The 21304-nt window shown below is 39.6% G+C and overlaps 2 protein-coding genes across 2 annotated transcripts; one reads left to right on the top strand and one right to left on the bottom strand.

Moving 5' to 3' along the window:
• Nucleotides 1-2196: 2196 nt before the first annotated feature.
• PRPF38B (pre-mRNA processing factor 38B) lies at nt 2197-11523 on the bottom strand. Its single transcript, XM_066555575.1, has 6 exons — nt 11206-11523; nt 7877-7945; nt 7431-7582; nt 7287-7347; nt 4513-4736; nt 2197-4260 (listed from the first exon to the last, which is right to left on the bottom strand). Exons 1-6 carry the CDS (start codon nt 11482-11484, stop codon nt 3405-3407), a joined length of 1641 nt encoding a protein of 546 aa, XP_066411672.1. The 5' UTR covers nt 11485-11523; the 3' UTR covers nt 2197-3404.
• Nucleotides 11524-14043: 2520 nt separating this feature from the next.
• On the top strand, nt 14044-21095 carry HENMT1 (HEN methyltransferase 1). The gene is made up of 6 exons (XM_066555453.1): nt 14044-14157; nt 15646-15758; nt 16713-16847; nt 17254-17436; nt 19006-19183; nt 20512-21095. The coding sequence occupies exons 1-6, from the start codon at nt 14044-14046 to the stop codon at nt 20905-20907; spliced, it is 1119 nt and encodes a 372-aa protein (XP_066411550.1). The 3' UTR covers nt 20908-21095.
• The last annotated feature ends 209 nt before the right edge of the window (nt 21096-21304 follow it).

The following is a 21304-nucleotide window of genomic DNA, read 5'->3' as shown; positions in this document are numbered from 1 at the left end:
AAATCATGTGCACTAACAAATTAGGTGATTAAAACCACCTCGGTTATTTCAGAGAAGATTACTTCATTAATGCTTACTTAATAAAAAATTTAAATTCAATGCATAACAGTAAAGATGTATTTAGTTGGAATTACACAAGTATGAACACTCGCAAAAAAATTTGTATATATAAAATACACACTGTTTTAAATTTCATCTGACACAGAATAATAGCTCCAAACTCAGATTTCAATCCACTGAAAGAACTTGCAAAAAATCTACCCTTCAGCTGATTTCAGACTCGACCCAAATTTACTGAGATTTAGTGTTCTACCACATCTAACTACTGCTGGTGAAGAGTAAAAGAGATACAATGAAAACCTCATTGCAAAACATCAAAAGTGGCACTTAAATGCTGTTTTACCCTGCTTAATAGCTGGTGGTCATCCACACTTAAAGCTACATGCGCTGCACAACGGGGCAAAGGGTTCAAACATCTAAAGCCAGCAGAATTCATCAAATTCCTTCAGGTTCCCCTAAAGAGGGGAACTTGTATGCTGTATGAGGCTACTAATATTATATTCCAGTACTTAGCATTGGAGCCACAGGAAATTTCCAAGCCAGATGAGGCTTCACAAGGATAACTATCCTAGGCTATTATGGACACATGGCATACTATGGAAACTTGGGGTTCATAGTGCTTCGGTCATGGTCATTCACCCTGAGAACTGAAGAGTGAGTGCACAGACTGAGAGACAACAGCTCTGCAACCACAGCTCCTCCAGCTAAAATTGGCAGAAATTTTCTTCTAATGCCCCTGAGATGAATGTCCAGTGCACCTATACTGCACTGCAACAACTGCACAGAGTGGGCAGCACTGGCGCCTTCACTAGCTCACCCCTGCTCATCAGCACTGCTTTCACAGCCCTGCAGTTCCTTCTGCTTTTTAAGGAAGGGCACATGAAATAATAGAAGGGCATCAGAAAGACAAAAAGGAATTAAGAGACCCTGGATACAAACTGAAGAGCTGTATGACAGTAAATCCTAAGGATAACTTTAGACAGGTGTCTTGATTCAAGGAATTGTCACAGGTTGTGGTTGCCAGGGAATATTGCACTGTCCATTACACTGCTAACTCAATCGATTGTACTGAATTCAGAGGTCAAAAAGGACTACTTATAAAACAGGAAAATAAAAACACAGTCCTGAAATTACAGCACTTGTAAAGAGATACTGGGATGAGCCAGTCTTTGCACAAGCTGTAGCAAAATATTCACCATCTTTGTTGTAGTGAGACAGTACTTGTCCACGTTCAGGTCAAAGATTGTCTCTCAAATACCTGCATTTTTTCCTGCAAATAAGCCATTCTTTTACTGTACTGCCCAACAGTCTCAGAATAGGAAGAGCCCTGAAGGAACAACTGGAAATCAGTAATCCATTTTCCCTGACAAAACACTGGTTCTGCAGCCTCTCTGGCCAAGAACACATTTGTTTCAGAAATTGAAGGTTAAAAACAAGGCCAAAAGAAGCCCTCTAGACACAAACAAGATAAATTAAAGTTGCCCTCACTGGACAGAATCCATGCAATCCCTTGGCAGACTGCAGAGACAGTTCTAGTTATCTACTAGACAGGGTATTTTTTTTCTTCTCCAATCTTAAATGAAAGCTCAGTATTTTAGTTTTACACTGCAAGGGAATGAATTTGTTGAAGCTTAAGTTTTGTTTCAAGTTCAGACTTAAAATCAGGTAACACAAATATAAGCAGACAACCCTAACGTCAGTACTGAAAAATGTTGATTACTAAGGATCGTGGTGATAAAGACCATTACAGTTCAGAAAACAGGAAGAGAAGGGAGGAAGAAAAAAAGTTTGCTTCTTGGAATACTATGGAATGAAGTATACTGTTGGAAGTCAAAACTCTGTTTTCCCTGGATGTTTAAAACTAAATATGCCTAGATGACCTGCATCACACAGAAGCAAAAAAGGCGCAAATATTGTATTTCTACCCTCAGGTTACTTCATGATTGATTCCCACTTCATATTCTTCCTCTCTTGGGGCTGCAGCATTTCTTTTGTCTGCTACATGTTTGTTGTAAGTCACTTATTACATAAAATCCCTTATTCATACAAAGTATCACTTGATCTGAAAATAAAACGTGGAGGAACTGAAGCACCCTTTAACTGGCCATGAACGTGCAGGGAAAAGCTGACACTCAATACAAAGGAATTAATCGAGAGTTTATTCCAGGTGGTTCTCCTCACTGAGTATACAAGTCATCAGAATAATCTATGAAATAGACTTGGACTTTAATGATATGATCTTTTTCTATAATGCATTTTGGTTTTTCCGTCTAACAACCTGTTAAAAAAAAAATCTGCCAGATGAAATGTTCAGCACAAACTGTGATCTTTACTATTTGTAGAAAATATGAATTAAAAAAGGACACTATCAGTTAATTCTCATTTTAAATGTTTACACTTATAAAATGCTTTGGAAGCTTGAAACTGAAATCCTTTGTGACATTTTTCTTCTTCCTACCTCCCTCTTGCCAACTTAAATGCCTTTATTAGCCCAGGATTATCATAAATGACAGAGTGCAGCTGCTTAAAAACATTAAAGGACCACAAATGGATAAACTGTGTTTTTTTTAAAAAAAGGAAGCTTACATGGATTTTCTTCAAACAAATAAAATGCATAGATGGCTACGGTACTCATCCGTCAACCTTTACAGTGTCCGCTTGAGGTAGCCTTTCTACAGAACTAAACAAGCCCCAACATAATCTAAATCCTTGCATCAAAACCACTATCTCTGAAAGTCCACTCAATTTAACACCACTGGTGATCAACATAATACATTTTAAAAGCTTTGGACAAAACAGCAGATACAGTGGGCATAAATGTTAGTTCTAAATCTGCAGCCCTCAATGTACATTGTACGCACATAAATATCTCAGCTATAATACACATTCCAGATCCATCCCTAAAAGCCATACCATTATGGAAAGCACAGCCATGCTAACTTCAGGATACAAACCATAATTCCACGTCTACAAAAGGAAAGTATAATTAGTGGCAGTTTATTGCCTCATACAAATTTAACCAACATGGCAACCATGCCAAAGGAATTAAAACATTTTCAGGACATATGTACAGACTGTACATTTCAGAAACATCTGAACAATAAAAATGCAAGAACAATCTCGGCATTACAAATTAAACTAAACAAATGGTTTGAAACCGTCAATGCATTGAATGGGTTTACAAAGGCACTTCCCTACCGAAAATAGGAAATGACAATCTGCAGCCTAGAGGGAGGTTGGAGAAGAGTGCTCATCAACTACTGCACAATCTCAACTTTAAGAAAAAATAAGCAGGATTTAATCAAACATTTATAGGATTCAATGTGATCCACTTTTGAAAGAATTCACACAGTCTCATCTTTGTTTTTCTGTTGCTTTTCTTGGCTCTCTCGTTCTGTACTTTGGCTCCTTCGACGATCATGTTTGTCAGAATGGTCCTTGCTATCACTGTGATCATGTTTGTGGGATCGTTCTTTGCTTCTGCTACGCTTCCTAGATTTTTCTTTGCTGGGACTCTGATCTCGTTTTCTGGACTTCTCAACACTATCTGTTCTTCCTCTGCTTCTGCTTCTGCTTCTTTTATTTGACTTCTCCTTATTTTCATTTTTATGTTTACTTGATTTTTCTTTGCTCCTGCTTCTGCTGCGCTTACCTGTGTTCCTGCTTCGGCTCCTACTCCTATGCTTTCTTTCCCGGCTTCGACTTCTACTATGCTTTCTCTCTTTTTTGGAATCCCTCTTGTCGTCGCGGTGTTTCTTCTCATCTTTGTCATCCTTGTGTCTCCTCTCCTCTGTGTCACCCTTACTTTTCCTTTCTTTTGACCTTTCTCTAGATCGATCTTTTTCCCTCTCACTACCTCTTTCTTTATCATAATCTCTCTCTTTTTTCCGACTCCGCTCATTTTCTTTCTCTCGCTCCCTGTCCCTGTCTCTTCTATCTCCTTTCCTGTCACGACTTCGACTCCGGCTTCTGTATCTGTCCCTGCTTCTGCTTCGCCTCCGTTCTAGTGAGCGATCGGTACTTCGGGATCTCCGCCTTTCTTTTTCTCTCTCCTTTGCTTCACGTTCTAATCTCTGCCGTTCTCGTTCTCTTTCTAGTTCTCTATCAAAACTAGATGATCCATGGCCTTCCCGATGGTGACTTCTGCTTCTGGATCTTCTGGGAGACCTCCTGGGACTGATGGATCTTGGTCTTGGAGACCTTTTAAAATAGAAGACATTATATATGAAACACCTCCTTCAATAGTTAAGAAATCATCTTTCCAATTTATACTTTACAGACAGAGCTTGTACTTAATCCTAAATACAAAACACCATCTGATTATTTTAATCCACCAGCATCCATAAACTGTTGCCTTAAAACCTATTTTAGTGAAAAGACATCATGTTGCTGGTAATAAGTAGCTCAATATTGAACTTTTAACACTAATTTTTAAAATAATGCTTATGTGACCTTGAACGTCTACGTTCTGCATGCCGGTCTATTTCTTCCATCCCCTCCTTGCCATCTTTCTTGATTTTTCTAGGTCTGCTTTTAATTTGCTGGTCAATGGCTTTCTGGACTGGCACAGGAATTCTTGGAAACAATGTGGAAAACCATTCAAGCTTAGTGAGGAAGGAACGAAGCATCTCCCCTATGGTCATAACGCAACCCCCACCTGCCTTCACATCCAGGTCCTGCAAAATACAAGCAAAAAATATCCTGATGGTCAAAAATATTCTTTAGTGATTAAAAAAAAAATGCTGCTACATTACTGTCCTATTGAAGTCTCATGATTATGAAAGTTTACTTGTTTCATATTCTAATACATTTCCTTAGAGAAATTCAAACTCTGCACCCTTTGGATTTGGCAGAATGTTACAGACAGGGAATGGGACTTAATATATATGCATGCAGGCACATAGTAATCCTGCAGCCATCTGGATGGTAAGGGACTGTCGATGAAGAGATTAACACAAAATCCCCTTACACAGTCTGGTTATATGGTATGATCTTGCATTGTATTTTAATGCCACAAACTTGAGAAGTCCTCTGAAACTACATTTAATACTCCATTTTGTGGATATACAACTGTGTACCATCATACCCAACCCTGTGGCCTAAATCATTTATGAACTACATCATTGCCTATCTAAAAATGATCATAGAAAGACCTCTAGTACAAAATGGCATCCTAACAGAATTGGAAGCAATAGCAAACCAACTGCCATGAAGCAGTGAGGTTTCTAATTTAGAAATATGTAAAAAAATAAATAAATGAACAAATAATTGGAAACGCATAATCCATGATGACCATTGTCTCTGAAAAGGGTCATTACCGCATGAAGGCCTTCTTGCTATGCCCTCTCACAGCTCAGGACATGTTAGTCAGCTATTGTCAGTCCCAAACCTATAGTGCAAGCACACAAGGAAAGTGAGATTTGTTATCTAAACAGGAAGAGAAAATCTGAACGTAAAACTGCTTGCACTCACACACATTTAAGTGTTCAGATATACAGTTTTTCCAAATATAATCGCTGCAGAGATCTAAAGAAGAAAAAGAGGAGTTAAACGTAGCACCTGGAGAGTACGTACAGTTAAACAAAATAAACATAAGAAGCATTCTGAAAAGTAACTGTGTCCTGGGAAGGTTTTCACAGCAGCATGACAAAAGATGAACTGCTTCCAGATTTTAAGAACTGGAGGGGGAAAAAATCCTGTAGGTTTAAATAATTCCATATATAAAAATTTGCTTCATCCTACTGAGTTTGACCAGGACTGGTAAGAAACTTAAGCAGCCCCAAGTAGGTTTTCTACATAACAGAAAGCTACTGATAGCAGCAGAGAAAGAAACACTAATTCTTAAAGTACAGTAGGAGATTTTAAGCAACAAGAAATAAACACATCTTGACACCCAGTATCAGCAAGAACTGTATAAACTAAAAAATATGCTTTGAATAATGAACCAGTTAAGACCTGCACAATGCATTGTACTTGTGACAGCTTTACTGTCCTTGAAATTGACTCTGTGGGACCCTGAGAATGAAGCCACCCCAACGCTTCTCATAAATTACAGTCCAACCTTGTGGAGAAGAATTCATATTAGCTAGCCCCAGCTGGGGGAGAATGACATTACATGATTCAAGTCCAATTTGGTTTTATTTTTGTTAAAAATCTACTATAGCACAGGTTTACCTAAAATCACCAGTTGTTTCCTTTGCTCAGTGATTTTGATACTTAGCATGAAAGAAGCCGTTTAGAATAAATACACTGCATTGCAGTTAGACACAGGTGTAATTAACACTGGTTTTAATACCAGGATTTGGACATAATTTGCAACTACAACATTTGAAATTTCTTCAAGTAAATGCCTACTTGTCACACTGAAGATGGCAAGTGATCCTTCCTGTTCTAGTCTTAAATTTAGAATGTAATTTCAAACCTGCTCAATAAATCTTAATAGCTGCAGTATGCAGCAGACTGTGTACTCAACTTTATAGCCCAAGAAACCTCACCCACCAGCTCCCTACTGTTTCTCCAAACAGTAAATCAGGACTAGGATACCAAAGGTATTCTCCTATCTGACTGAATAATAATGCAACCTCTTTACTGAATTTCTTCAGTTAGCAATTCATCTCTTCATCTGCCCCATTAACAAATGCATTAAGATTCCAGAAATAAAGCCACCTTATGCAGTAATCAGGCTTTTTGCTTCTCCTCTGAAGAAATCCTGGGTTTAGTTGTTCCAGGACATGAATAATAACCACAGAGATTTCTGGCAGAATTTTCCAAGGTCAATGTTGGTTTCTACCATATAGTTCCCACTCTTTTATGTAAGCATCAACTCCCCTATTCCAGTAATAAAGAGATAATACAAATTTAGCACTTGCATGACTTACTACACCTTACCTAAAAGTAACTATGATTTTAAAAAACACACAGAAGACACATTCACACAGCCTCCTGTCTGCATTCTGATTCAGTACACCTGTTTCACATGGTTTTGCAAATCTGACACAGTAGCATCTTAACCAATGAAAAAATCTGTTAGATCTTCAAAATCTAAGAGAAATTACCCAGGTCCCAGCTCAAACCTGTTTCCTGCACTAATTAACATACATAATGTAAACAAGAACATAACACTCTAACATTCAAACTACAGAAAACCCTCTCAAGCAATGTTTAAGCCTAAAGTAGTAACATGAAAAGAAACAAAAGAAAATAAATTATTACCCTCGCCGACATACCTCTTCATCATCAAGAAAGGATTCAAACCAGTCCCATAGATCTGTAGGTGGCTGTGTGTACCTTTAAGCACAAAAACAATATAAAATTTTAATACAGCTTTCTGCATATCAGATCAGTCATTAGTTGATGATATTGATACTTACCTAATATACATAAATCCAAGAGCCCTAATATATGGGGAGTCTGTATGAGTGATAAGGCCCATCACTTGTTTACGAGTGAGCTTCAGTGTAAATAATTTGTAGAGCAGACAAAAAGCAGTAGACACAATTCCTCCAGTTCCAACACCACGCACCTTTCAAAAGCAAAAAGTTAGGTGAGGATGCAGAAAGTCACAAAGACATTATACCAAACCTACAAAAGAAGATGAGAACTAACACAGCATAAAGTCTAAATCTACAAACAAAGCTATGTGGAAAAAGTAACACTACTGACATCCGCAGCTTTGGAAGTGAGAAGAATGTATCTACTCTTTGTAATAAATATTTTATATCTAGAGATTGAGCCAACATACAAGCATATTTTATCTATGCTTTGAAAAGTTATTTACCAGACAGAAAAATTTAAGAAGGCACGTACTTCTACTTACCCCTCCACACATCCCTGTCTGGCCTGCTGTTTTTCTGCTGCCCTTTTCCCATGGTTCAACATGTGTTACCTGAAAGGGTGAGGTGAGGGACAGGAGAAAAAGAAAATTACAATTACAACCTTCATAATGTTTAGGTGACCACACAAGCCTGATTTAACAATGGATATCCTAAACCAATCTTAAAAAACTGTCTTCTAGCAATTTTAAGTTCAAGTCTGCTTTGTTATTAAAGCAAAGCACTTGGCTGTTTTAATTACCACTTGAAGAAATTACAGCCAAAATCTTGAATGAAATCTAAAACAAACAAATCCCATAACCCCAAAGGAAACATCCATGCTTATTCTATACTCCACGTACTTTCAAATACTTTATGACTAAGCCCCATCGCTACTATTTCCTTGGGTGACTGAACAACTGCCTTTATTTAAACCATCTCCTTACAAGTTTAGTGATAACTGCTGATGACAGCTACAAAAGTCAAAACATAGTCTCATATTCCTAAGTCTCATTTTTGAAGTAAACTTAACTAGAGATTTCTTTTCTTTATCTCTTACTACTAGACAAAAGAAATATGTTTATTAAGGGTAGTATTTTAACATAAAGTCAATGTTTTTTCTCTTAGACTGCAGGGATGTAAAATTTGCCCAAGACATATCTTTTGAGATATATTTAGGGATGAGTGCACAAAGAAAGTTAATCAACACCATTCATAAAACTTGACAATAAGAGTCATAAACAAGCTCAGAACCACATAATTGCCTATGCTACATTTGAAATTCTGAAATTCAGAGAAGCAATATCTGGCTCAATAAACAAGTATATTTCCTAAACACACCAACTTAAAACATATGTAAAAGACAAAAAAGGGTACAATGGTGCTACAGTGGGTTGGGAATAAGAGTTCATGCTGTATGGTACTTCACAAATTAAGATTCTTTAACAATACACGAAATAAAACCAATTATGAACACAATCATGTGACATCAGAGACACACTAACAGAAGATGTTGCTGAGCTGCTGTCTTTGCCAAACAGGAAATATGAGAGATGCCAATACTGTAGAATTCAAAATCCACTCTGACTTCCTGTACTGTTAGCATGAGAAGTTCATAAATACTACACAAATAATCCTGCATATCCCTCTGGTTATATACTATTGCCTCTCACAAGAAATGAAAAGCATTTTTTAGTCAAAGGATTGAGTACAACATTATCACAAATGCTAGTCTTCAACTTTAATTACACTCAATGTAAACATGCTGGTTTTGACAGGTATCAATTAAAACAAACAACAAAACCCTGAAAACAATATTCATTTCAAAAAGGAGTAATTATAGTTTTGATCCCACAAAGACTGCTTTGCATGCTTGACTTGTTGGAAATACACAGATGAAATGAAACTGAGGACATGCACATAGTGTTAAGGTCAGGGATAAAGAAAGAGGAAGTCCTGCACTTCGTAGATACAGAACTGAAACAGCAGCCCAGAATTACAAATGAATTCATTCAAGTATCTGGACACAATCCATATCTCCAAAGATCCTAGTCCTTATCACTAGCTGCCTGTTTGACTTACTATCACCTTTCCTCATAATCCAGCACCCAGCATTCTAATATTTTCTAGAAGAGCCACTTGTTTCTCAGACAGACAAATACACTTGAAGATACAGCTGCTATGACAGGTCATTAAAAAAAACCACCCAACAACTCATTAAAAAAAACCAAACCAAAACAAAAAAACAACTAACAAAAAAAACCCCCACAGCAATTATTCAGGAATCTTAAAACATGAAGAGAATTCAGATCTTATTAATATCAATGAAGCAGCTGAACCATCAGGTTATCTTCTCCCTCACAGCCATTACTCATGAGTGAGTAAGGGGCTGAGTTTTCTCTTTATTTAGCATGCAGTTTTGTGTCACCAACTGTCAAGTTCAGTAAATAAATCAGATCAATATGCAGGTTTTTAATGGCTTGTCAAAATTCTTCCCGAATTTAAGATGAAAATGAAACAGAAGGTCAAGCAAATGAACTATTTGATCTACTGCTGCTGAGCTCTACTCAAAGATGACAATTTGCACCAAATACTTTTTAGTGCATCTGAAGGGGTTAATTTTAAAAATAGAGTAAGCTCTCAATTTTTTTTTTCTGAAAATATGTTTCTTTCATAACTTTTTCAGCTCTAAAAATCAATTGTGTAAGTAAACATTTCATTTCATAACATTACATTTCATTCAGATAGTCATGAGTCTCTCACACATGAAACGTAGTAAATTAACTGGAGAGATGCTGCTGACAATAGTATTACTTACACTAAGTATTTGGAAAAATAAATAATCAGCTCCAAAGACAGAGCACAGGCAGAGAAAAGCTATCTTTACATGAAAAAACAGTAGCATATGTAAGCACAAACTGCCAAAAAAATCTCAAAAACCTGTGGTGGAATTATTTTTCACAATTATAGTACCTTAAGTAACTTGATTTGGCTTGGATAAATGAAACAAAAAGGCTACCTTTGCTTTTTATTTTATTTATTTCAAATATACTGAAACCCACCAGCTGACACAGTGACATTATCAAGCAAAATGAATTCACCTGAAAAAATACGCCAATAACGACCAAAACACAGGTGACTAAATGAATTACCTAACTTTGAATTATCTAAATTTTGGTCTCGTTATCAGAACAAAGAAAGTGGCTGCGTTGATTAGCATTAATTATGCATACCTCTACCTGGGAGAGTGGCTTGATGGAAGCCTCGGTGCAAAACTGATTCAATCCTGCTAACAAAACAAGAACCGAGACATGGGTGCCCTGATACAGACCATTCATCTCCCCAGCACATCTTACCTAACGCCAAGAGAAGCACTAAAAGGAACTCGTTAAGTTGTAAGCTGAGTTCCAGAGGAGGGAATCCTAACTGGGAGCTGAGGATGAAAGCCACACGCAGACACCCAGGGTCAGCACCATCGCTGCTGGGTGGTTCCGGGGCGCGCAGGCGGCTCCGCGCTGCGGGAGGGCCGGGCTCCGGCGGCGGCACAGATCCGCGCCCTCCCGCTCGCTCCGGCTGAAGGCGCAGCCCTCAGACGGCCATTTCGCCCCCACCGCCCCGCTCACGCTGCCCTTTGCGAAACCCATTTACAGCTCGGCAATTCCAAATCCGACGCGGAACACGCCTCTTTGGTGAGGCAGAGAAGGCAGAGCCTTGGATTCCCCCAGCTCAGCAACAGAACCGATACTTACTCCCATCCCTCACCGCAAGATAAGGGGCGAAAAGGCGCGGGCCGCAGCCAAACCGGGCCCGGCGCCAGCGCGGCCCGCGGGCTCACCTTGAAATAGATCTCGTCCACCACTTCGTGGTAGGTCTTGAGCTCGTAGAGCTGCACCTTGAAGTAGGGCGACGAGAGGATGTTGGTGAGGATCATAGGGTTCAGATTCATGGTCTTTTCGTTGCCCCACAGCGGCAGCACGTTGCCCTGCTTGCCCGAGGCCGCCGGCTTGGGGCCCCCGCTCTGCAGCGGCTGCTGCACGGGCGGGACGGCGCCGGGCGGGTGCTGGGCCACCTGCTGCCCCTGGCAGTTCGCCACCGCGGGGCTGTTGTTGGCCATGGCGGGTCGGCGCTCGGGGCAGGCGGGCCGCGCACACGGAGCGGGGCCGGCGGGCGCTGCCTCAGCCCCGACAAGATGGCGGCCGGGGAAGTGACGGCGGCGCCTTCCGGGGCCGCGTCACCAACCCGCGGGGCGCGGCGGGGAAAGGGCGGGGGAGCCGCGGAGCTTTCGCGCGGCCCCTCCCGCCCACAGCTCGGCCGTTTGCCGCGGCTGTGTCCGCCCTCGCCTCGCCTGGCCTGGCCTGGCCTGGCCTCGGCTGGTGGCAGCGCAGGAGCCCAGCGGGCGGGACATCGCCGCCCGGGAGAGCGGGCAGACTCTGTGATCCGAAGGGGGGCAGCTGCTGGCACGGTCACATGGAATTCTGTGAATTAAGCCCCGGATTTTACAAAGTTGAAAAGTGGTCCCCTCGGTCCCTTGTCGATGGTAATGAGGCCACAGCACAGCTGGCGCTGGCCGCTTCTGCCTCCACAGCAGTGGAGAAGAAAAGAAGTCACAGAATGACTTGGGTTGGAAGGGGACCTTGAAGACCGTCTGTCTGATTCCAACCCCTGCCATGGGCAGGGACACCTTCCATTAGACCTGGCTGCCTCAAGCCCAATCCACACTATACATCCAGAAGTGTTCGGTGTGCTGTAGCCCCGGAGGGGGCTACACCATCTTTTTCATGTTGCCAGTCTTCCAAAGATTGGATCTCCTATCCAATGTCATTATTAGAGCAATCAGAAAGGATATTTCTGTGATTATGTTGTTCATAGTGGAGAATTATAACAGGTGATAATTCCGAAAGTTTTACTTACAGTGACAATCTTGGGGTGAAGTCTTACGAACTATTAGAACATTGTGTGAATTTACAATGTGCTATTAGTTGAGTTTTGTTGTTAAGTTTACTACTCTTCTTCTCTGTACTTTGTTCTAAAGAATCCATTATACTGACTTATAATTAGAATTTCTCAGGATACCACAGAATCCATAGAATTGGAAGCTGGTATGTAAAAAACTTCTATTAATAAACCTTTCTCTGAGGTAAAAAAAAAAAACCAAAAAACACTGGACAAAATTTACAGATTTATCTAGTTGAGATGTAAGTACTATGTGATAGTTCAGGGTTAAACAATTACTCAGCAACCAGAAAGAGTAACTGTGTGCTTTGTCTAGGCCATGAAACTTAAAATGTTAGCCAAAAGTTGGCATATACATTTCTAGAATATTCTGAAATCTTAAAGAATTATCTAACTTATCTAACTTTATCTTCATTGGCGCCAGAGTCCTGCCTCCTTCGAGATCCCAGGCCGACACTATCTTTATTAACAGCCCTGCCCTGTGATTAGCAAACGCTTTGCATGCTGTTAACAGAAGAAATGGGGCGTTTAAGAGCCACGCTTTCCTTTCTACTTTCACTGTGCAGCTACGCAGCTGCCTGCTCACTGAGAGACAAATTTGCCCTAGCGTGGAAAATACTTAATGAAACGCTGCAGAAGACATCGATTTTGGATGTTTGTGCTCTCTGCCGCACTCACCCAGACAGGGCTAGTTCACTGTGTATGACAAGCAGGTCCCTAGCGCGCTTTCCCTCTGAGGCGGAGCACACGCGGCTTTAGACACAGCAGCACCGCAAGGGACTGGCATGAGGAGTGGCGAGATTTTGGGGATTTGGTGTAAAAAAGTAGGGACACCGCTCGCCGCCGCCAATCACCTTTTAATGACACTGAGGGAGGCTGGCACGGGTCAGTAGAACAGGTGGGCCCGGGGACGCTCGTTGGAGCCCATTATCGTCTCTCACAGAAGCGCCTTGGAGAACATCCCCCGCACTGGGGGCTGCCCATCGCAGCTCCCGGCGCTGCCCGGAGGTGCCGCACCCCCGTAGGGGCGGCCGCTTGGGCTAGGCGGGAGCTCGCCGTGGGAGAGAAGGTGGACGGGAAGCACGGGGGAGCCCCGGCAAGGGCAGGGGTGGCTGGGCCGGGGGGCAGTGGCTGTCGGGGGTCGGGAGGCAGTGGATATCGGGGTCGGGAGCCGGCGGGCGTAAGGAGCAAGCGGGGTCAGGCGGGGGTGCCGCGGGTGGCCCTTAGGCGGGCACTGCTGAGGGGAGCCCAGCAGGCCCGCTTAGCTCCTGAGGCGGCGGGGAACTGGCCTGAACACCGAGCCGGCTTTTGTGCGTATATATACATAAAATCATATTTTTATTTGTTTGTAAAAGACCTCGTAGAGCAATCAAGGTGTGTGCAGGCTTGGCCCAGATGCATTTGGTTGTAGTGTTTGGTTATGGTCTCTGTCCAGGTGTGCCGGATGGAGAGTGACAGATTATGAAATTTGCTTTTTTGGATTTGTATATGATTTATAGTCGTTTGCTTAAGGTTATTTTCATAATTACGTGCGGAGAGAACAGCCTAATCGTGCTAATCCAAGTGTTTTTGTCATTCTTTGAATAGAACTCAGATCAGGTCTGCCCCTGCTTAATTGGGACTCAAATACCACTGAAAACAGCAAACTTTGTAATTGGATAGTTGTGAAGTGCTTCAGAGAATAAGAGTTAACTTTTTATTTTAGGATTCCTAGAATACTATGGATAAGAACTTCAAAGAAGAATTTAGGCAAATTATTAAGTTTGAACCTCCTTTGTACAAACAACGCCACCAGTTTGTTAAAGATTTAGTGGAGAAGTACAAACCTAAGAAGGTATGTTTTGTCTCTTTAGGTTATAAACTTGGAAGTAAATTGACACTTGGCATCTCAGGGACACAAAATGCATAAATAACCTGTTGACCTAATTACCAAACAATAGAGTGAAGGAGTGTTAAAATTGAATGTCCTTAGCAGATATCTTGTGATATGTTGTTTTGCAGGGGCGCATAAAATTAATGTTACTAATGGGAAGAAGAGAATATTTAAACAAGAGAAATGCCTTAGATTGTTTTTGAATGTAGCGGGCATTCTGTTTTTAATATAATGCTGCGGAATTTGGTTCAAGTTGCTTTCCTCATAGTCGGGTTTTGCTTTCCAGAGCTGTTAGTTCCATGTAATGTGTCAGGTTTATTTCATCATTTGCATGGATAGTCTCAGATGAGAAGTGACATTGAGAATCTGGGATTATGTGAGGCTAACTCATCTCCACTTTCTTAAGATCTTGTGACCCCTCTACGTGTCTTGTCACCTGTGTCCCCCCAGTGTACCAGAAGTTTTGTTTTACTACTCACTGTGAAAAGCTAAATTGTTTAAGTAATATTCTGTGTCCTCCTCACTTCCTTCCCAAAAAAAATCTTCTCAAGTCTGCAGTGTTTAACTCTTAAAGTGATGTTAATAGGGCATGCAAGAAACTGATGCACCTGCATTACTTATGTAATCATACTTCTACTAGCTAATAAAAATCCAATCCAGATGCCATGGCACTGTAATATGCTTTAAAATAGAATGCATTAACCAGTGTTGCATCTGTCTTTAAAGGTTTGAATTTTCTGATTTAGGATGTGGGGAAGGGGTGGGAGGGTGAACTTTCAGTTAACACAGACAGTAGATAAACTGGGTAGAAACAACTCAGGATTTTCACATGGGGAGCAGCAGTGTGCTTCAACCTTGACTGCGCCTGAGAAAGAACAGTGGGAGTTGCTTTACATACTCAACTATCTCTTTAGCTTACAGGAAAGAATACCTTATTATTTGACTTCATGGTCTGAATATCCCCAAAGTTCCCCACTTAAACATTAGACTGAGCTTGTAAACTTGTTTTATGCAGATTCTTTGCTGCTAACTTGGCTGCTGGTGAGCCTGTTCTCAGTGTTTTGGAAGGAGAACAGCCCAGTGAAAAGCAGTGGTGAATGTGAAAATTGCTGCAGCTTTTGTACTTAAAATCATACTTTACTGTTACTCATGTGGAAGACATTTTCCAGAGTCAGTGGGACGTCCTACATGTACTTGTTTATAGCTGTAGTAACAAAAGGTTAATTCTTTTTAAAAAATCTTGCAGGATCTTCATATACATTTTTTAAAGAGAATTTTCAAATCTGCATCTATCCTACTTGCTTACAGCTGTAAATTTTAATTACGATTCTGAAATGCTTTATATTAAAAAGTTATTTTGATAAGTATGGAATTTTAATTTTATGCAAGTCTCTGAAATTACTTAATACTATATAACATTTATACATTTTTTTAATATCTAATTTACAGGTGGCAGATTTAGGATGTGCTGATTGCAGCCTTCTCTGGATGCTGAAATTCTGCAGTTGCATTGAAGTGTTAGCTGGGCTAGATATCTGTGCAAATGTAATGAAAGAGAAAATGTAAGCTCTTTGATTGCTTTGAGTTTGTGTTTGCCTTTACCTAGTGGTGTGGTGGGTTCACCCTGGCTGGAGCCAGGAGCTCACCAAAAGCTGCTCTGTCATTCCCCCTGCTTGCAGAGGCCTCAGGGTGTGCACATCTGAGAAATACACTGTTTGTAAAGGCACTAATGCATGGTGTTAGGAATATCTATGTATGCTTATATGTGACATTATTGTCTTCAGAAAGATCAGTTTTGATCTTTTTGAGATGTACATGGAACTTTAGTCACCAAGATGGGGACTTGTTTATCATTTTGAACTAGGAAGGTTAGCTCAGTGTGTGGTGTCTGGTTTAGAACCTCTCTAAAATGAGAGGTTGATGTGATCTTTGAAGGGTTGGTCCAATGGATGAATGTAGATTTACTGAAAGCAGATTAACACAATTTCAATGAGTCTGTAGGATCTGCATGTTATCTCTTGCTCTTTCTCAAGGATGAGGAGAAGTAACCTTTTATATGTAATATTTATTCTGTGTTTTGTCTAATGCTGTACTTCAGAATGAAATTTGCACATGTACTTGGTTTCTCAGTGTATTTTACTTGGAAAAAATAGGGAATATGCTTGCCCATAACTCCCCCCAAAACCCTGCAAAGCTTGTCTAAACCAGACTTACTGTGTATCTGGAGTTGAACTATTATCAGAATTTACAAGTAGCTTTCCAGGTGACTTGAGAGTACAATGGAAATTTTTGTGAACACGAAGGACAGTTTCTGGATTAACTTCTGCCCTTTCTGTCCTATGATAGGTAGTTAGAAGTGTTTGTATTGCATATTCTTTTTTATATCCATGTCAAGTAGTTAACCTTTTTGAAATTCATGAGGTATCTCTGCAGGGTGTTAGCTAGTTCATTTTCATGCACTATTTATCTCGTTTTAAGGTGCTTCCTGTAACATCATATTTTTAATACTTTTGTAGGCATACACTGTCTCCTCTTCCTGTTGATTATTTGCAACCATCTGAAAGATCCCTAACTGTTACCTTGCATCATGGTTCAGTTGCCCATAAGGATCCTTGCATGCTTGGTTTTGACTTGGTGACGTGTATTGAACTGTGAGTATTAGGACAATACAAAATGCTTTTTTAAGTCCATTAGAGTTCAGTTTGGAATTTTGTCCATGCTCCAAACAGGCTTGATCAAACCTTTCAAGCAGAAGAGTAGAATTAGAAAAGTAGAAAGTAGAAGAGTGGCTCCTAACTTGTGTTTAAATTAACATACTAATTAATTCAGGTAGTGCTTATGGCCGGAAGAGGATACTGATGAAAACGTACAAAGTGCAAGAGGAGATTTGCTCAGACAAAATCCCCTGTGCTGCCACTTGGCTACAGTGCCAGTGCTCATATTGCAGAGATAGGTGTAAAATTACAAGTTACAGATAGGGGTTTGGGGTTCTTTTGACTGGTTGATAAGGTTATAATAGTGTGTTTTTAAACACAGACATCAACTTATTCTTTTCAGAATAGAACATCTGGAAGAATCAGAGCTGAAGAAGTTTCCTGAAGTGGTGTTTGGTTTCATGGCTCCAAGCATAGTTGTGATCAGCACTCCAAATTCTGAATTCAACTGTTTGCTTCCAGGAGTGATGTTATACAGGCATCCAGACCACAAATTCGAGTGGAGCCAAGCAGAGTTTCAAAGCTGGTAAGGTACTGAACATCATATGCTGGGTGCACATGATGCAGCTCTGAGTGCCCAGCAGTGTGAATGGCTGTGCATTTTCAGAATAGTTCACTTATGTGGTTTACTGTCAGTGAAGTGTCACCTCCTGATTTGGTGGTTTCCCTGCTGTTGAGAGCAGTTAAGCATATTCTGTGGATTTTGTATTTTATGATGGTGGTTAAATTGGCTTTAACTGCTGTACAAAAAAAAGATTTAAAACTTTTACTTACCCTTTATATATCTTTATCACAGTTAACACAGTTGAAAGATAAAGTATCAATTAATATTTTTGCATAATACCCTGCTATAGAAATTCTTCATAAAATCCAAGAAATGTGCTTGCTTTATATGGTGTGTAATCAAAGCACTCAGTAAGAGTATGCAAGCAGATTTATCAGATAGCCACAGCAGTGGGGCATGTTGAACACAGTATAGTTTAATGGATCGTGGCACAATAAAGGATTTAATGCAAATCATATGCACAGGACAGAGGGTTATATGAGATCTATCTTACCCTTAATATCAGGAATGTAATAAAAATAAAACAAAGAGACAATGGGATGCTCTGATAACATTCAGCTGTCAAGCAGTTGTGGAAGAAAATACATGGTACAGTAAAGAATGCCATACCTTAGTAGCCAAGTCTTGGTGTATCTATCCTGGAAATTTTGCCCCTTTTTTCTGCCATACACTTTAAAGTATCCAGTGATTTTTGAGTAAATGTTTTTCCAAAGCTGGAAGCATGTATTTTTCCCCTACATAACAATACTAAAACCTGCCTATAATTAGCTACCTTAGAATACCTTAGAGAAAATTTCTGTGACTTCAAGTATATTTAGATTTTGCTTTTAGATAGATATGAATTTAAAATATTGATATCACTGAAGAAATGTAGGGGTTTTTTGAGCTGTAAACATGAGAAAGCCTTTGTGTTGTGAAATAGAAGTATTACATTATTCTCTAAAATACATGAGATACTAATTTAGTTTTCTTCTTTTCCATGGAGAATGATGCAGGTAGGTAGCACAGTTTTGGTTCCCTGCCCCATTTGTTCACACTGGCTGATGATACAAGATACTTTTCATTTAGGTGTTATATACACTATTGTAACCTGGATTAGGTAGATTTTAGTCTTTCTATATTTACAGCAAACCACACTTTCTCTATTAACTGGTCTCTTGTGGTTTATAGGTGTGTATGTTTTTCATGGGTTCTTCTCAAATAATCTTGGTCTTGAAAATCAGATTTTAGCTGACTTCCAGATTGGTGAGTAAGCAGCTGTGAGCATTAACATTCATGCACATATTGTAGAAGAAACAGTAATGTTTGAATGGCTAAATTAGTGATACTAAATGATTCAGATTATGTTAGGCATCTTACAGCTCTGGTACAACAAGATGTGACAGTGCTTATCTTCAGGCATGGGAGCTTTGTTAGAGAAATTATGTTCAAGCCTTTGCAGCCTTAGAGTCTTGATTCTCCTAAAGAATGGATCTTTATCACATGGAAAGATGAATATTTCATATAATTGGAATAATTGGTCTTTCTTAGGGCTCTAGAGACTGCTAGATGCTATGATTACTCAGTGGAATTTACTGGTGTTGGGCACCCACCAACAGGAATGGAGAAGGTTGGGTTTTGTACCCAAATAGGTGTGTTTTTTAGAAAATATCCTCAAACTGCTGAATCTGTTCAGTCTGAGAAACCCATGGAAGCAGTTTACAAAACAGTAAGTATTATTTTCTTCCTTCAGAGGTGTGAATAAAGAGTAAAGTTGTCTATGACTGCCTGTGAGGTCATTACCAGGAAATACTGCTGACAATCACAGCAAGACAGTCTCAGTTTTTGTGTTTCCAGTTGTGCAAAGGCCTTAAACTTTTAGGGTATTTGCTAAATAACAATATGGATAATCATTCTTATCTTAAGATACTCCTATCCTTGCAATGAAATTTTTCCTTTCTGCCAGCTATTTTTCCTCTAGTCATTAAATTTCTTTATTATGTGGCTGTCAGCAATGACACACATTTTTCAGATACATAAAAAATTTTAAAAAACCCATTTCTTGCTAAGTGTGACCTGAACTGAAATGTAAAGTTGTGTTATGGCTTTATCTTTTATGGTTTCCAAGCTATAAAAAACATTTGTAATTCCTGTATTGGAAATTTCTGTGCATGTGAAATGTCACCTGTCATCTATTGCCCTTAATAGATTAATGAAATGGTCTTTAATGCTCACCAGACTTGGAAACACATCTAGGTGATGGACATGTACTAGAAATTGCTTTCATTAGCTCCTGGTACAGGGTCATTTTGCAGAGTTTTGACATGGGTATCCTTTGAGATTAAACAAGAGTGTTAATTTTGTGTGTTTCTTATCAAATTAATTTTTATAAGGTAACTAATTTATAGGAATAATTCAACATTTCAAGGTGTAATTGGAAAGTAAGAAATAATTATAGACAGTGGAACTTGATTGGTATAAAACACTTCCTATAACCTGGTGGGAATGAGATTGCCTGTCTAGTTTCCTTAATTGCCTTGGAGTATAGCTCAGTAACACACTACATGTTCCCAGATTTTGATGTCACAATTTATTTTTAGCATTCCTTACAGCTGTGAGAGCATATTTAATGTTTGACTCTGAAAACAATAAATGACATGCTATAGTCCTGGTTTCCAGATGACAATTCAGAAGTAGTTTAGAATCTCCATCACTATAGAATGTCCCCAGAACTCCATAATGTGAGAAGTAAGAGAGTTATTAAAAAGAGGTGAAGAATTGCAGGGCTTTACCTTGCCTGATCTGTAAGTGTAGCTTGCAGGTATTGCCTGTTGGGTTTTGGGGTGTTTGTTTAAGTTCAATTAACTGCTAGTGTAGATGTAATAAAGAAAACCAGCTCATATTGCCTAGTTTTTGTTACCTGAAACTGTTTAATAAGCAAAACAGGATTGAATAAAAAATTATATCCACATTTTAGAAGCTTTTTTGGACAGCAGATGTTAAAATCAGAGCTTGTGATAATGATAAACATTTTATGTATTCTTGTATATTGTAAAGGTCTTCAAAGCAGTGTACCCAAGTCTTAAAGATGAGAAGTACTTGCAGAATGCAGTGATCAGTGAAGTTATTTTCACAGCCCAAATCATTAAGCACCGTTTAATGTCAAAACGTGAGGAGTACAGTGATGATCCTGAGAGAAAATCCAAATTCCAACTTTCAATGGACTGTTTTTCTGACTATCTTGGAAAACTGGTTGTTGAAAAAAACATGGAACCATTTGTCAGTGGCAATGAGGTTTACATACCTCTCACAACAATCTTTTCTTTTCCCAAAGTGAATCGACTTTGTGGTACCTTTGAGAAGTTATGCAAGCTTATTGCAGGCAAGGTCACACTGAGCAGTGATGGTTCTGCTGTGATGTTCAATATTGAACATGAAAATGAAGATAATTAGATCAGATTTCTCAAACAAAGTTCAGTTGAAGTAATGAAAGTGGTTGTGTAGAAGCTGTCAAATGGTAACTGGACCACAAAAGCTTTTCTAACGTTCCATCAGTGGTATTAATATGTCAGCACCTCTCACTGAGTGAAGGGGAGTGCTTCTGACAAAGGTAACAGTAACTCATAGGGCTTTCAAGTGAGTATCAGGGGCTAAAAGGAAAGAATTCGTTCCCAAGAAGAAAATGAAGCATTGCTGTTTGCTTTCTATTGCTTTCTTGTAGCTATCATTACTAGATTATTTCTGGTAGTCTCTTGTTAGCTTCAAGGATAGTTTGTTTTACCATCTACTGTCTTGAGCTGAATAATGTGAGTCAGACATAAGTTTAGGGCAAGTTTTTTCTTAATTTCTT

The sequence above is a fragment of the Molothrus aeneus genome, chromosome 9 (assembly GCF_037042795.1).
Source record: "Molothrus aeneus isolate 106 chromosome 9, BPBGC_Maene_1.0, whole genome shotgun sequence".
In the NCBI taxonomy this organism is placed as follows: Eukaryota; Metazoa; Chordata; class Aves; order Passeriformes; family Icteridae; genus Molothrus; species Molothrus aeneus.
The sequence above is the reverse complement of the archived record's forward strand: the minus strand, read 5'-3'. Positions and strand labels throughout refer to the sequence as shown.